Here is a 15572-nt window from a genome sequence, read left to right as displayed (position 1 = left end):
TCTGGTTTGTTTGGGTTCTATAATCGAAACACTGTTTCAACTCCAACTCTGAGGCCCGGCTGGCTGAAAGCAGGTTCTGGGGTTTTGTTTAGCTTCTGTATTTGTAACAATGTTTCTTAAACTGCAAGCTCAGAGGCCAGCAGCGGCAGGCGGGGAACGTTGGCTTCCTCCGTCACTGAAGCAAGCAAGCCTCCTGTTCGCTTCAAGCTGCCTGGCTGCCGGCCGCCATCTTGGTTGGCAGTTAATTTGCATATTGCCCTGATTAGCCAATGGGAAGGGTAGCGGAGCTACGGTTAATTACCATGTTTCTCTATTATTAGATAGGATGTTCATGAAAGGGTATGTGGGACTGAGTGACTAAAGGTAAGTATACAACTACTGCATCTGATAATTTGTGTGGTTACTGTAACTATCATATATGATAAAATTACTTTTACCTGTTTTATAGTACTTCTCTTTTACATATATTGCTTCATTCCATATGCCTTAAACAAAGATATTCAAAATAATCATAGAAATGATCTGTGTTACTTAAGGTGATTTTTCTCCTTTATATAGTTCTCTATACTCTTGCCAGAATATAAATTTCTACCTTCAGATTTAAAATGTATTCTGATGTTTTTTACATTCTTATTTCTAAACCCATTTTTAGGAACTAGAATATAAAGAAAATAAGTTAAAGGATTTAGAAGATTCTCTTGAAGAGTATAACAGAAAATTTGCAGTAATTCGTCATCAACAAAGCTTATTATATAAAGAATATCTAAGGTATAAGTGTTGGCAACATTTTATAAACGTAATTGCAGCATATTCATGTTAATAATGAACAGAACATAAATTTACATATTTTGTTTACCCTCCCCTCCTGCCTCTCCCACTCCACTTTATCTGTGTCAGTTTAGTATCTGTAAAATTCTGTGATAATAATACCTTTTCCATGGAGTGTTCTGAAACAGGTGAGTTATATGAAAATGGTCAGATATGAGAATTTTGTAAATGTCATGGCACATATGAACATTTTGTGTCAGCTGTTGGCATCATTTTTTATCATCACCATCATCATTCATATTTTCATAGGGGACTAATGTGTTTCTTCTTATCTCTGCCAACCCATTTATATCAATAGAAAAAAAATTTAGTAGTAATTAGAATACTTGATGAAAGGTGATTTAAACTCTAAAGGTGATTATTATGTAATCTAATAAGAAACCCATAGCTAATTATAGGTAGGTCATATTCTCTCCTACTGACGTTATAAAATAGATACAGGAGTACAAGGAAGATAAAATTATTTTGCCCACTGAAGAAGAGGGGCATTTTTTCCACACAACTTTTTATTTTTTGATAAAATTTTTTTCCCAGAGGCTCTGGCAGACTGTGATTTAGATCTTATTAGCCAGAATTGGGCTAATGAGCTAAGTCTTAAACATTGTCAGTGGCAGACAGAATGACAGCATAATTAGTTTATGCCAAGCTGATTGCAGGTGACTTTGCAATATCCCTTGGTTATGCAACAGTGTCTAACACATCTTTTTTATTTTTTAAAATTTATCTTTATTGTTGAAAGTATTGCAGATGTCCCCTTTTCTCCCCCTATTAACTCCCTCCACCCTACACCTACCCCCTCCCCAGGCCTTCCCTGTACTATTATCTGTCCATGAGCTATGCATATATGCATATAAGTTCTTTGGTTAATCTCTTCCCAACCCTCACCCCCTTCCCTCTGAATTGGTCAGTCTGTTGCAGGTGTTAATGTCTCTGGGTCTATTTTGTTCACAAGATTCCACATATAGGTGAGATCACATGATACTTGTTTTTCTCTGGCTGGCTTATTTTGCTTAGCATAATACTTTCCAGGTTCTTCCATGCTGTCTCAAAGGAAAAGAGATCCTTCTTTTTTACAGATGCATATTGTTCCATGGTGTAAATGTACCACAGCATTTTTATCCTTTCATCTACTGATGGGCACTTGGGCTGTTTCCAGAGCGTAGCTATCTATCTATCTATATATATATATATATAAAATAGAGAAATATGCTAATTAACTGGGACGCCATAACGGATCGACTCGACAGGAGAAGGCTGTGCACGCAGCATCGGGGGTGGGGTGGCAGGGGCCTGCACTGGAGGAGGGTCTGGTCAGCAGCCGCCGAGGCTGCTTCAAGGGCTGGAGAGGGAGGTGGGGTTGGACTCGCAGTGGCCTGGGCTGCTGTGGGGCCCGGGGACCCGCAAGCAGGCAAGCGTGCCCCGCAGGCAGCACTCAGCAGGGCCTGCTTGGCCGTTGCCATGGCGATGTGCGAGCAGGCAAGCATGGCATGCAGGCAGCACCCAGCAGGGCCTGCTTGCCTATTGCCGTGGTGTGGAGCAGGCAGGCCCTGCAGAGAGCAGAGAACCATGGGGAGCGGGCCTAAGCCATCAGTAGGACATCCCCTGAGGGCTCCTGGATTGGAGAGGGTGCAGGTCGAGCTGAGGGACCACCCCCCCCCCGCATGAAATTCGTGCACTGGGCCTCTAGTTGTAAATAATACTGCTATGAACATAGGGGTGCATGCATTCTTTCTGATTGGTGTTTCTGGCTTTTTAGGATAGATTCCTAGAAGTGGAATTATAGGGTCAAATGGCGTTCCATTTTTAATTTTTTGAGGAAACTCCATACTGTTTTCAATGGTGGTTGTACCAGTCTGCATTCCCACCAGCAGTGTACTAGGGTTCCTTTTTTTCCACATCCTCTCCAGCACTTGTGTTAATGTGTTGATGATAGTCATTCTGGCAGGTGTGAGATGGTACCTCATTGTCATTTTAATGTGCGTCTCTCTACTAATTAGTGACGTTGGACATTTTTCATATGTCTCTTGGGCATTTATATGTCCTCTTTTTAAAAAATATATATATTTTATTGATTTTTTGCAGAGAGGAAGGGAGAGGGATAGAGAGTCGGAAACATCGATGAGAGAGAAACATCGATCAGCTGCCTCCTGCACACCCCCTACTGGGGATGTGCCCGCAACCAAGGTACATGCCCTTGGCCGGAATCGAACCTGGGACCCTTCAGTCCGCAGGCCGACGCTCTATCCACTGAGCCAAACCGGTTACAGCTATATGTCCTCTTTAGAGAAGTGTCTATTCTCAGGTCCTCTGCCCATTTTTTAATTGGGTTGTTTGTCTTCCTAATTTGAGTTGTATGAGTACTTTATAAATTTTGGAAATTAACCCCTTATCAGATATATCATTGGAAAATATGTTCTCCCATACAGTGGGTTCCCTTTTTATTTTGATGCTCGTTTCTTTTGCTGTGCAGAAGCTTTTTAGTTTGATGTAGTCCCATTTGTTTATTTTTTCCTTTGTTTCTTTTGCCCTACTCATTGTACCAGTGAAAATTCTGCTACTTGAGATGTTTGTTATTTTGCTGCTTACATTTTCTTCTAGAATTTTTATGGTTTCATGACTTACATTTAAGTATTTTATCCAATTTGAATTTATTATTGTGTATGGTGTAAGTTGGTGGTCTAGTTTTATTTTTTTTGCATGTATTTGTCCAGTTTTCCAAACACCATTTATTGAAAGAGACTGTCTTTACTCCATTTTACGCTCTTGCCTCCTTTGTCAAATATTAATTGAGCATAATGGCTTGGGTCAATTTCTGGGATCTCTGTTCTGTTCCATTGATCTATATGCCTTTTCTTACTCCAGTACCAGGCTGTTTTGATTACAGTGGCTTTTTAGTATAATGTGATATCTGGTATTGTGATCCCTTCAACTTTGTTCCTCTTTCTCAAGATTGCTGTGGCTTTTTTTTTTGTTTCCATATGAATATTTGGAGTATTTGTTCTAGATCTGTGAAATATGTCATTGGTATTTTGATAGGAATTTCATTGGATCTATAGATTGCTTTGGGAATTATGGACATTTTAATGATACTAATTCTACCAATCCATGAACACAATATATTCTTCCACTTGTTTATGTCTTCTTCCATCTTTTTTAAACATCTATAGTTTTCTTATTAGAGGTGTTTTACCTCCTAGTTAAGTTTATTACTAAGTATCTTAATTTTTTTTTTTTTTTACAATGGTAAATGGGATTTTTTTTTTTAGTTTCTGTTTCTGAAAGTTCATTATTAGTGTATAAAAATGCCATCGATTTCTGGATGTTAAATTTGTATCTGCTACCTTACCGAATTCATTTATTAAATCTAGTAATTTTTGATGGAGTCTCTAAGGTTTTCTATGTATAATATCATGTCATCTGTGAATAATGACAGTTTTACACCACCTTTCCAGTTTGGATGTCTTTTTTTTTTTCTTTTCTTTTCTGATTAGTGTGGGTAGGACTTTCAGTACGATGTCGAATAAAAGTGGTAAAAGTGGACATCTCTGTCTTGTTCCTGTTCTTAGGGGAAATGGTTTTAGTTTTTGTCCACTGAGTATGATGTTGACTGTAGGTTTGTCATATATGGCCTTTATTATGTTGAGGTATGATCCCTCTATTCCTACTTTGCTGAGAGTTTTTATCAACAACTAGAGGCCCATTTCACGAAATTCATGCACTGGTGCCGTCCCTAGGCCTGGCTGGCTATTGAAGTGGGAGGGTGTGGTGTGGAAGGGAAGGTCCCAGCTGACGTTTGGGTCCTGGGCAGCACCTGGGCCCCACTCCCTCCCCTCGTCGCCACCACTGGTCGCTGTCTGCAGGGCTATTGGCAGGGCGCTCCGTCACCTGCTCCACCATCCCACCATGGTCCTGCTCTCATTGGGGCCCATTGGGGCCAGCAGAGCATCCACTGCCACCTGCTGCCAGCTCCACATCGCCGACGCCCGCCATGTTCCGCGCCGCTCCCTGGTGGTCAGCACACGTCATAGCGAGCAGTCAAACTCCCAGTTGAGGGGACAGTTTGCATATTAGGCTTTCATTATATTGAATGGGTGTTGGATTTTGTCAAATGCATTTTCTGGGTCTATTGATGTGATGATGTGATTTGTCTTTCAATTTGTTTATGCAATGTATCACATTTATTGATTTGCGAATATTGTACCAGCCTTGCATCCCTGAAATAAATTTAACTTGATCATGGTGTATGATCTTTTTAATATATTGCTGAATCTGATTTGGTAATATTTTTTTGAGGATTTTAGCCTCTATGTTCATCAGGGATATTGGCCTGTCTTTGTAGTGTCTTTAGTTTTAGATTTAGGATAATGCTTGCCTCATGGAAAGTGCTTGAAAGTATTCCTTTCTCTTGGATTTTTGGACTAGTTTGAGGAGCGTAGGTATTATTTCTTCTTTAATTATTTGGTAAAACTTCCCATTGAAGCTATCTATACCAGGGCTTTTGTTTGCCGGGAGTTTTTTTTTTTTCTCATTATTGCTTCAATTTCATGGTTGTTACCACTCTATTCAAATTTCTTGGTGCTTGATTAAACTTTGGAAGATTATAGTTTTCGAGGAATTTTTTCATTTTGTCCAAGTTTCTAGCTTGTTGGCAAACAGATGTTTAGTATTTTCTTACAATCCTTTGTATTCCTGTGGTGTCAGTTGTTACATCACCTCTTTCATTTCTGATACTATTTATTTGGGTCCTCTCTCATTGTTTCTTGATGATTCTGGCTAAAGGTTCATCAATCTTGTTTATTTTTTAAAGAACCACATCTTGATTTCATTGATCTTTAGTATTGTTTTTTAGTCTTTGTCATTTATTTCCTTTCTGATCTTTATTATTTTCTTCCTTCTACTTACTCTGGGCTTTTCTTGTTGTTCTTTTTCTAATTCTTTAAGTTGTAGGATTAGATTGTTTATTGGATTTTTCTTATTTCTTGAGATAGGCCTGTAGTGCTATGAACTTTGCTCTCTGTACTGCTTTTGCTGTGGCCCATAGATTTTGAATTGTTGGGTGTTCATTTTCATTTGTTTCCAGGAAGTTTTTTATTTCTTCTTTGATCTCATTGGTAACCCATTCATTCTTTAATAACATACCATTTAATCTCCGTGTGTTTGACTTTTTTTGGATGCTTTTATTGCAGGTGATTTTTAGTGTAGGCCATTGTGATCTGAGAAGATGCTTGATATGATTTCAATCTTCTTGAACTTGTAGAGACTTAGTATGGTCCTAACATGTGGTCTGTCTTTGAGAATGCCCCATGTGCACTTGAGAAGAATGTATGTTTTCTAACTTTGGGGGGAAATGTTCTGTAAATGCCAATTGAAACCATTTAATCTAGTGTGTTGTTTAGGGTCACTGTTTCCTTGTTGATTTTTTGTCTAGAAGATATATCCAGTGATGCTAGTGGTTTATTAAAGTCCCCTACTATGATTGTATTCTTGTCAATCTCTCACCTAAAATCCTCCAGAAATTTTTTTTATATATTTGGGTGCTCCTGTATTGGGTGCATATATGTTTACCAGGGATATGTCATCTTTTTGGATCCATCTCTTTAGTATTATGAAGTAGCCTTCATTGTCTTACTATGGCATTTTTTGAAGTCTATTTTGTCAGATCTGAATATTGTTACCCCAGCTTTTTTCATTTCCATTTGCATGGACAATTTTTTTTCTATCTTTTCACTTTCATCCTGTGTGAATCTTTTGTTCCAAAGTTGGTCTATATAGACAGCATATACATGGGTCATGTTTTCTTATCCATTCAGCTACCCTATGTCTTTTTTTTTTTTTAAATAATTCTATTGATTTCAGAGAGGAAGAGAGAGAGAGGGAGAGAGAGAGAGAAACATCAATGATGAGAGAGAATCATTGATCGGGTGCCTTCTGTGCGCCCCCTCCTGAGATTGAGCCCACAACCTGGATATTGCCCTTAACTGTAATTGAACCAGGGTGCCTTCAGTCTGCAGGCCGACACTCTATCCACTGAGCCAAACTGGCTAGGGCTACTCTCTGTCTTTTGATTGGAGCATTTAAGTCATTTACATTTAAGGTTATTATTGATAGGTACCTATTTGTTGCCATTTTTATTCTTTATGCCTGTGGCACATCTTTTTTTTTTTATTGTTTAACATTGTACATATGTCTCCTTTTTCCCGATTGACCCCCCAGCCACTCCCACCCCCGAGGGCAAGCCCCAACTACTCCAGTGTCTGTGTCCATTGGTTATGCAAATATGCATGCATACAAGTCCTTTGGTTGATCTCTAATCCTCCCTCCCCCCCCTCCCCCGCCATTTGTCTCTGGATCTATTTTTATTCATCAGTTTATGTTGATCATTATATCCCACATATGAGTGAGATCATATGATATTTATCTTTCTCTGACTGGCTTAGTTTGCTCAGCATAATGCTCTCCAATTCCATCCATGCTGTTGCAAATGGTAAAAGTTCCTTCTTTTTTATAGCGGCATAGTATTCCATTAGTAGATATACCAAAAGTTTTTTAATTTACTCATCTGCTGATGGGCACTTAGGTTGTTTCTAAATCTTAGCTATTGTAAATTGTGCTGCTATGTACATAGGGGTGCATATATTCTTTCTGATTGGTGTTTCTGGTTTCTTGGGATATAGTCCTAGAAATGAGATTACTGGGTCAAATGGGAGTTCCATTTTTAATTTTTTGAGGAAACTCCATACTGTCTTCTTTTACGTCCAATGATTTCTAATTTGATTTATATTCTAAATATTTTGCAAATATTTAACACTCAAGTTTAAGAGTAGGGTCAGAATATTGAGACTTGATTTCCAGAATTAGTTTGAGGGATTGTCTGTTTTCCTAATGATTTTCTATTTTTAATAAAATGTTTATAAGATTCAGCAGCAATTGTTATATTGGTACAATTTTAGGGTGATGATTCATGTTATAATGGAAATGATTGATAAAATAATTTTTTTACCTTTCATTTATTACATGAAATGTCACTTTCAGGCTAAATCTTTTTTTGAAGAGAATTTTGATGTTCTTATTAGGTACTGAGTAGCTACAGTGACTCTTTAAAAATACGTTTTAATTGGTTTCAGAGAGGAAGGGAGAGAAAAATAGAAACACTAATTATGAGAGTGAATCATTGATTGGATGCCTCCTGCACGTCCCCTGCTAGGGATCAAGCCTGCAACCCAGGCACGTGCCCTGATGAAATCGAACTGTGACATGGTTTATAGGTCGACGCTCAACCACTGAGACTAGGGACTCTTGTTTTATGAGACATTTTCTCTTCCTGCGGTAAATATTTTATTAGGTTTAGCATTTTGTCATTTTTATTTTTATTTTTTTAGTGAAAAGGAGACCTGGAAAACAGAATCTGAAACAATGAAAGAGGAAAAGAAAAAACTTGATAGTCAAATTCAACAAGATGCTATAAAAGTAAAAGAATATAATGTAAGTAAAACATTTTTGAAGTCCATGTACGATATTGTAGCCTGGCCTGAGTTGCTCAGTGGTTGAGCGTCTACCCATGAACCCGGAGGTCATAGTTCAATTCCAGGTCAGTGCACATGGGGGCTGGATCCTCTGTGGGTGACGTCCAGAAGGCAGCAGATCAATGATTCTTTCACATGAGGGAATATATATGATATTGTGTAAACTAAGATAGCTAAAATTAACAAGTAATGTAAATGTGTCTTTGTGCAGAACTTGCTCAGCACTCTTCAGATGGATTCAGATGAAATGAAAAGAACACTTTCCGATTATAGTAGAAAAATCACTGTCTTGCAAGTCAATGAAAAGTCACTCATAAGACAATATACTACTTTAATAGAAATGGAGCACCAACTTAGAAAAGAAAATGACAAACAGAAGAATGAATTGATATCAATGGAAGCTGAAGTTGGTGAAAAAATTGGACGTTTACAACGATTTAAGGTATATCTGAATATTTATCTTTGAAAATTTTCAAACATAAAGAAGAAAGGATAGTATAATGAACACCTAATATCTGGATTAATAGCTAACATTTATTACCACTGTGCCATAATTGCTTCTATTTTTTGTAGGAGTATTTTAAGTTACAGACATTTCTCTCCTAAGTATTTTAGCGTGCATCACTAAAATCAAAACTGTTTTGACATAACCACTATAACTTTATTACACCTATTAAAATTGATAAGAATTCCTTATATAATCTAATGTCCAGACAATATTTGTATTTACTTAGTTGTCCTAGGATTCAGTTAAGGACCTTGCATTTTTTTTTAATGTTACATGTCTTTTTAATATAGAATCCCATAGTTTTTTTCTCTCTGAAAAATGTTGATGATTTATTCTATCTAATAAAGAGAGAATATGCTAATTGAACCTCACACCATTGCAAAGATAGTGGCGCCCACAGCCAATAAGGAGTAAATATGCTAATTGACTGTTACACCCTCAAAGAGGGAGGCGCCCACAGCCAATAAGGAGGGAATATGCTCATTGACTGCCATGCCCTCAAAGATGACGGCGCCCACAACCACAAGATGGTGGCGCCCAGTCCCCTCAGCCCCGCTGGGGTGGCAGGCGCGCACCAAGGCTAGACCTGCCCCTAGGCGGGCCTGGCTGCTCTGCCACCTGCCTCCAGAGTCCCCCAGTCCCCTCAGCCCCCCAGCCACCCAGGGCTGGCCTGAGGCACAGGTAACCAGGGCTGGCCGAGACTTGTGCTGCCGGCAAGGGCAACAGCAGAGGTGTGATGGGGCATCACCTTCCCCTGATCCCCGGGTCGCCTCCCACCCCTGAGGGCTCCCAGACTGTGAGAAGGGGCAGGCTGGGCTGAGGGACCCCCGCTTCCAGTGCTTGATTTTTCATGCACCAGTATAATAATAATTATTTTCTTTTTTTGCATAATTCTACTTGTTTCTCTATCCATTGCATTTGCTAAAGTTACCCTGAAAGCCTTGGTTATATGCAGGTTAAATATTTTTGACAAAAATACTTTGTAAGTAATGTTTTTTGCTTTATAAGTGACCAGAGGCCTGGTGCACAAAAATTTGTGCACTCGGGAGGGGGGTGTCCCTCAGCCTGGCCTGTGCCCTCTCGCAGTCTGGGACCCCTCGGGGGATGTCCAACTGCTGGCTTAGGCCCACTCCTCGGGGGATCGGGCCTAAGCTGGCAGTCAGACATCCCTCTGGCAGCCTGGGAGCCCTTGGCGGATGTCCACTTGCCAGTGGGGAGCAGGCCTAAGCTGGAGAGGGTACAGAATTTCGTGCACTGGGCCTCTAGTTTAATATATATTGAAGCTCATTTGTTTTTTATTTCAGGGATTGCTTTTTTCCTTTTTTAAGTTGAATTTGAATATAGAAGTATTTGCATATTCAAAAAAAGTCAGTCAGAGAAATCTTCTGACCCTATACCTTTTACCCCCTATATGTAACTGATTATCCTTTTAATGTTTCATTTTGCAAATGTTAACAAAGACACAAAATGTTACCTGCTTATATGTACTCCTCTGCACCTTGTTCTAAATCTGATCTTATTATGTAGCTTCTTTAAAAAATATATTTTTATTGATTTCAGAGAGGAAGAGAAAGGGAGTGAGAGATAGAAACATCAATTATGAGAGAGAATTATTGATCGGCTGCCTCCTGCACGTCCCCCACTGGGGATCGAGCCCACAACCTGGGTGTGTGCCGTTGACTGAAATCGAACCTGGTACCCTTCAGTCCACAGGCCGATGCTCTATCCACTGACCCAAACCAGCTAGGGCAATGTAGCTTATTTTAAGCATGTGTATGCTCAGTTGACATGTCTAAATTTACGTAGCATCATATAAACAGAAGAATTCAAAGTAAAATTAAAATGAACTTGAGTTCCTTATCATCCCCTTTTAAATATAGTAATGGGTGAAATTATTATGCTAAGAACCCTATTTTTAATGTAATCTTAAAGCTGAATCATGATGCAACAAAAAAACCTGTTGAAAATAAAAGCTATTTTTACTTGGACATATTATAAGAAAATATTAGCACTTAAGTATTCTTGTTTTTATTTTTGCATTAGATTTTGTAGAATATACTTTTATTGAGGTATTACAAATACAGCTGGTGTATAAGATATAAGGGAAAAAAGAACTAGAATTTTATTCCTCTTTAACCTGATTGTTCAACCTGGATTTTTTTTTTCAACAATTAAAAAAACAAAATAAAACAAAAAAAAGGGACTTTAAAAGGGATCTGAAGCATAACTTCCCTCACCCTCCACAAAGAAAAAGTGAAAACAAGTCTCAAGGGTATTGTAGAATAGTGTATACTTATTTACATGGAGAAGAAAGGTTGTCAAAATAAGATCTGAAGCACCGTTACAAATATTTGATTTCCTTACTACTCTACTTCAGAATGAATTATAACTATAAATTCTTTATCTTTTTCACTTCATAAAATTAGTTGTTTTTTGCCCTACTTCTTTATCAACTTACCTTGAAGAAAACTGAAAGTTTAGATTTTTTTTTTTTGGTGTTAAACTATGTATTTGAATTGTGACTTTTTTAGCTGTGTAGTTAATGAGTAGAACATGAGCCAAGTAACTTAAAAATTTTAATATTATTTATTATAGATAGATATGATAAAGATAACTCTTTTCTCTTAATTAATGTTTCCTTTCTGTGAACAAAAAAATATTTTATTACAGTTAGTCTTTGTAACTATGATAACCAGAAATATCTAAGCTGTAAAGGTTACTTGTGGCAATGCTAATTTTGCCATCCAGTTATCAAAAGAGAAGTTATTTTTTTAATTTTATGAAATTTAGAAAAGCCAGCGAAAGATAGTCTAAATTATGTATTTTCCTGCTGCTTCTTTTATTTTGCTCAAATTAACTGAATTTTATTTTATTATGATGAGTTATAAAAGGATTCACTTTATTTTTATTATGATTAAAAATTCCAAATAAGATGATTTGTTATATGAAAAAAAATGATTATTATTGCAATATTTTTCTTACATGAAAAATCTATTCTTTTTCTTTTTTGAGAAATCTTATTTTTAAAATTAATCTCAAAGCCTCTTTTGTTTTTGATTGTATTATCTTATCTTTCTCAAAAGTGGCTAGTGCCTCACCAAAAGAAACAGTACATTAATTTAACTGATTGTATCCTTATTTACATAGGAGATGGCCATTTTCAAGATTGCTGCTCTCCAAAAAGTTATGGATAATAGTGTTTCTCTGTCTGAACTAGAATTGGCCAATAAACAATACAATGAATTGACTGCTAAGTACAGGGACATCTTGCAAAAAGATAATGTGCTTGTTCAAAGAACAAACAACTTGGAACACCTAGAGGTAAGTTTGTGTGATCTGAGAACCCTGTGATATCAGCCATTTTTCTTTGATCATATGTATCTGTAAGTGCAGAATGCCTTCTGGTCATCCAGGTCATCCTCCGTAGCCAACTTGCGTGATATTGCTGAATCAAACCTCTTTCCATCAGGAAATTAAGAAAGAAAAAAGGAACATGGAACATATAGAGTATTATAATCAAAAGAAGAAGCAGCATTAAGTACCCATCCCTTTTTCTTACCTTTGTTCCTGGAACAAATTATTCTCTCATGGCCCCTGGCTTTTCTATTCCTTGTGGTGGTTGTAACTGAGAGTGGGTGAGATATTAATGGCTCTTCCCCAGCCATGGATGAGCTTGGCAAATTCCCATTCTTTCTTATGGTAGAGATACAGAAGAGCAGGATGAAGTAGCATAAGTTTAAATCTGATAGTGAATATGGCCCAGAGCCTTTGTGTGGCCACTTAACTCTTCTAGCCACTTAACCTCCATACCCTTTACGGTAGGCAAATTAAGCTTCTGATTTGTTCATCTTCCTTATCAGAAACTAGAGGCCCATTGCATGAAATTTTGTGTACTGCGGGGGAGAAGGGGTTCCCTCAGCCCAGCCTGCACCCTCTCGCAGTCCAGGACCCCTTGCTCCTTACTGCCTGCCTGCAGCGGAGGCGGGAGAGGCTCCCACCACCGCTGCTGTGCTCATCAGTCATGAGCCCAGCTTTTGCCTAGACAGTGCTCCCCCTGTGGGAGTGCACTGACTACCAGGAGGCAGCTCCTGCGTTGAGCACCTGCCCCCTGGTGGTCAGTGCGTGTCATAGCGACCAGTCGTTCCACCATTCAGTCAATTTGCATATTAGGGTTTTATTATATAGGATACGATTATATGTCTTTTGGCTTATTATTTATTCTCTTTTATGATCCTCTAATGGGGTGGAATGACAGAGAATTCTATTGGCTCAAAAGCCTTTACTTGCTTAGGGGAACACTGAATAAAACAAAGCATTATTACCAATAGCTTTCAATGACTCCTACAAAATTAACATGATTTATTAATACTAACTAGAAATAATGTTAATCAGTTTACTTTTTGTTTTTTGCCAAGGAGAGATAATTATGTTACTTTTTATGAAAATTGTGATTATTTAGATGTAAAAGTAATTCATTTATTTTTATTAACCTTCACTCGGATATTTTTTTCATTAATTTTGAGAGAGAGAGATAGAAACATTGATGTGAGAGACACATAGATTGGGTGCCTCCCACATGTGCCTACAAGGCCAGGGATCAAACCTGCAACCCAGGTATGTGCCCTTGACCAGGAATCCAACCAAGATCCCTTTGATGCATAGGCCCATGCTCTAACCATTGAGCAACTGGCCAGGGCCAGGGGTTTTTTTTTTTTTTTTTTTTTTAATGTCCTCTGTCCTCTTTGTCATTAGAAAATTAGGTAAGCAGTCTTCTGTAGATAACATATCAATGAGAAATTTTAACTTTATTTTATCTATTTTTAAAAAAATATATTTTTATTGATTGTAGGGAGGGAGAGAGAGAAACATTAATGATGAGAATCATTGATCAGCTGCCTCCTGCATGCCCTCTTGGGGATCGAGCCCGCAACTTGGCATGTGCCCTTGACTGGAATCGAACCTGGGACCCTTCAATGTGCAGATCCACTGAACCTTTCTCAAAATTTAAAAAAAAAATTATATTTGTATTATATCCCTTTCCTCATATCTCAGTTATAATTCTGAACATATATATATTTATCCTTATTGGTGATGTCTTTTTTTCTTTATTATCTTTATTGTGGTAGTCATTATTTATATCCCTATCTCCAGTGTTACATCCTTCCTTCTGTCACTAGAATGATAATTCTCAACATGAATCTGAGTATGTCACTCCCTTGCTTAAAACCTGTCAAAAGCTGCCAGTCACATAAAGAATAAAAGTCAACCTCCTTTTGTGACTAGCCTTCATTTACTTCTCTTCATCTCCTATAACACTCTAAGGCAGCGGTTCTCAACCTGTGGGTCGCGACCCCTTTGGCAGTCGAACGACCCTTTCACAGGGGTCGCCTAAGACCATCCTGCATATCAGATATTTACATTACGATTCATAACAGTAGCAACATTACAGTTATGAAGTAGCAACGAAAATAATTTTATGGTTCGGTCACAACATGAGGAACTATATTTAAAAGGCCAGAAGGTTGAAAACCACTGCTCTAAGGAGTTTCATTATGTATGTTTTAGAAACTGAACTATCAGTTTTTTGCAACACTGTGTTTTTCCTTACATATATTCTTTTGTTTATGCTCTTACCTTTATCTAGAAACCCCTTCCCCTCTCCCAGTTCATCTTCTCAGTTTATTTCTATTCATGTTTCAAAACTTTGTTCAGACTCCTTTTCTCTGAAGTATTCTTCTTCATAGAACAAATTCCTTCCTCCTGTCTATATTAGTTCTATATCTTGTACCTAGTTCTGCTGTTTATCACTCATATTATATGTATTTCTATGCCTGCCTCCCTCTTGGAATAGTAGCCTCTTGATATCAGAATCTCTGCTTAATTCATGTGTGTATTTAGTATTTCGTATTTGGCACAGAGTTAGAGCTAATAAATGTTGACCTCAGACGGTGATAATAGGAGCCATGGTGCAAAGATCATCATATATGGTGACTAGGAAATCACAAATGCCTTTTAAGGGTAAAGATACATGAAAGTAAAGGTAATTAAAATTGAATTTCCAAATTTTAAACAAAAGGGTAGGTGATTAGAAAGTACAAAAACTGAATTACGCAATAGAAGAATTGGAAGTTTGATAATAGAAGAGAAATAAATATGTATTGAATTAGAATCAAGAGGAGGATTTGTTTTATCACTTTTTTTTTTTTTAATGAGACCAGTGAAGTTTGAAGGGAGAGGGAAAGAAACTTTAGAGCCAATAAGGAGAGAATGATTGATGACCAGATTAGAGATTGGAATGGTAATAAGTGAAGTTGCGATACCCGGGTGGGGGTGACAATGGGATCTGGAGCAAGACCAGAGTTTTACTTCGAAAGAGTATGGAAATAAAAGGGTAGAATTTAAAATACCCTAAGCCCTTGTTTGTTTTTCTCTTATGTATTTACAGTATCTAGAATAGGGTTTTAATTGTGCCTGTTGCCAAAAGGCAAGTTTATTCTTTTATCTTGCTTTTCTTTTTATCATAACACTAGAGGCCCGGTGCACAAAAATTTGTGCACTCGCGGAGGGGGAGGGGTGTCCCCCAGCCCGGCCTATGCCATCTCGCAGTCTGGGACCCCTCGGTAGATAACAACCTGCTGGCTTAGGCCTGCTCCCGGGTGGCAGAGGGCACGCCCAATCCCTAGGTGCAGCCCCTGGTCAGGTTCAGAGCAGGG

The 15572-nt window shown here is 38.0% G+C and overlaps 1 protein-coding gene across 3 annotated transcripts in view; it reads left to right on the top strand.

Moving 5' to 3' along the window:
- CEP290 (centrosomal protein 290kDa) overlaps positions 1-15572 on the top strand; it is a 116263-nt gene that overhangs the window by 43824 nt on the left and 56867 nt on the right. For all 3 annotated transcript variants that reach the window (XM_014544593.1, XM_014544591.1, XM_014544592.1), the window contains 4 exons: positions 653-768; positions 8208-8310; positions 8563-8793; positions 12007-12180. In XM_014544593.1, the coding sequence (XP_014400079.1) occupies positions 653-768; positions 8208-8310; positions 8563-8793; positions 12007-12180 (624 nt within the window). The remainder of the gene's footprint in view (positions 1-652; positions 769-8207; positions 8311-8562; positions 8794-12006; positions 12181-15572) is intronic.

The sequence above is a fragment of the Myotis brandtii genome, unplaced genomic scaffold, assembly GCF_000412655.1.
Source record: "Myotis brandtii unplaced genomic scaffold, ASM41265v1 scaffold371, whole genome shotgun sequence".
NCBI lineage: Eukaryota > Metazoa > Chordata > Mammalia > Chiroptera > Vespertilionidae > Myotis > Myotis brandtii.
Note: the sequence above shows the minus strand (reverse complement) of the source record. Positions and strands in the feature narration are given on the sequence as shown.